Genomic DNA, 1,139 nt, shown 5'->3' with positions numbered 1-1,139 from the left:
CCCCCCCCCCCCCCCAAAAAAAAACAGGCCGGAGTGCATCAAAAACGTGTCAAAAACGCCTCAAAATGCACTGCACTGGATATGCAGAAACTCATGCAGATCTGGTCCGGCTTTGGTGTGAACAAGCCCTAAAGATATATACAATGACTGCATCTGATTGCATGCTGTTGCTGTTCAGCCAATAATATTCCACTCAGTTCCTTCAACTTTTCAGTTTACTTTTTTAAAGTCGGATCGGTGCCAGCAGGGCCACCCACTGCTAGACAGAACAACACAATAATTGATAACTTAAAGAAGAACTCCAGGAGTAATAAAAAACTCACCCTTGCGGTGGGGCTACCCCCGACTGCAAGGGTTAACCACTTGTTTTGTCTAGGGAACTCAAATAAAGCACATGTAATTACCTAGATCTGGCTCCCTCTGAGCCGTTAGACCGGTCCCCGCACCCTCTTCTCCCCTGGGCTCCAACACTCTTAGGACTGCTGGCGTCATCACGTCTTATGCAGGTCCAGTGAATTGCATTAGGCATGAGGATCGCAAGGAACATTTCACAGTTGCAGTGGAGGGGGAGAGAGGTGGCTGCTATGGGTGCCGGGATCAGGTGAATAGAACAGCTTTCTTAGACAAAACTAGCACTTAACCCTTGCAGTGCAGGGGTAGCCCCACTGCAAGAGTACGTTTTTCATTTTCATGGAGTTCTTCTTTAAGACAATCTGTTTGGTTGTGTAGAGGATTGCCAGGGAACAGAATGGGATATAACAGTCTTTATACCAATGAAGCCTTCAATATTTGTCCGATACTCAAACCGTTACTATAAAACAAAATGAAATATTCCACAATAGAAATCATCCCAAATACAAATTTATACCTCAAAAAGTTTGATGTCATCCTCAGATAGGTCCTGCCTCAGGGCATGCTTCCAGGGCAGCTTGAATTGAGTCTTTTCATCGTTGACCCATTTCACCCCTGGGTACATCTGACTATTGATCTTACCAATCAGCCAAGGGATGATGAGGGGCCTCTGGGATGCCATTCTGTAGACTGCAAATGACAGACATTATAAGAACAAGATATCAGGAGGTGTACAGTAGTTTATTCTGTAAAATGAAGTTATAATAATGTATTATCATAAAATCCAA

At 44.2% G+C, this 1,139-nt stretch overlaps 1 protein-coding gene across 1 annotated transcript in view; it reads right to left on the bottom strand.

Annotated features, from left to right (window-relative positions):
• Nucleotides 1-1,139, bottom strand: part of LOC108797512 (interferon regulatory factor 5-like) — a 21,722-nt gene that overhangs the window by 17,704 nt on the left and 2,879 nt on the right. The window contains exon 2 of the mRNA XM_018569121.1: nucleotides 869-1,034. Within this exon, the coding sequence (XP_018424623.1) occupies nucleotides 869-1,033 (165 nt within the window). The 5' untranslated portion in view covers nucleotide 1,034. The remainder of the gene's footprint in view (nucleotides 1-868; nucleotides 1,035-1,139) is intronic.

This window comes from Nanorana parkeri, unplaced genomic scaffold, assembly GCF_000935625.1.
Source record: "Nanorana parkeri isolate BGI_ZX_2015 unplaced genomic scaffold, ASM93562v1 scaffold1290, whole genome shotgun sequence".
NCBI lineage: Eukaryota > Metazoa > Chordata > Amphibia > Anura > Dicroglossidae > Nanorana > Nanorana parkeri.
Note: the sequence above shows the minus strand (reverse complement) of the source record. Positions and strands in the feature narration are given on the sequence as shown.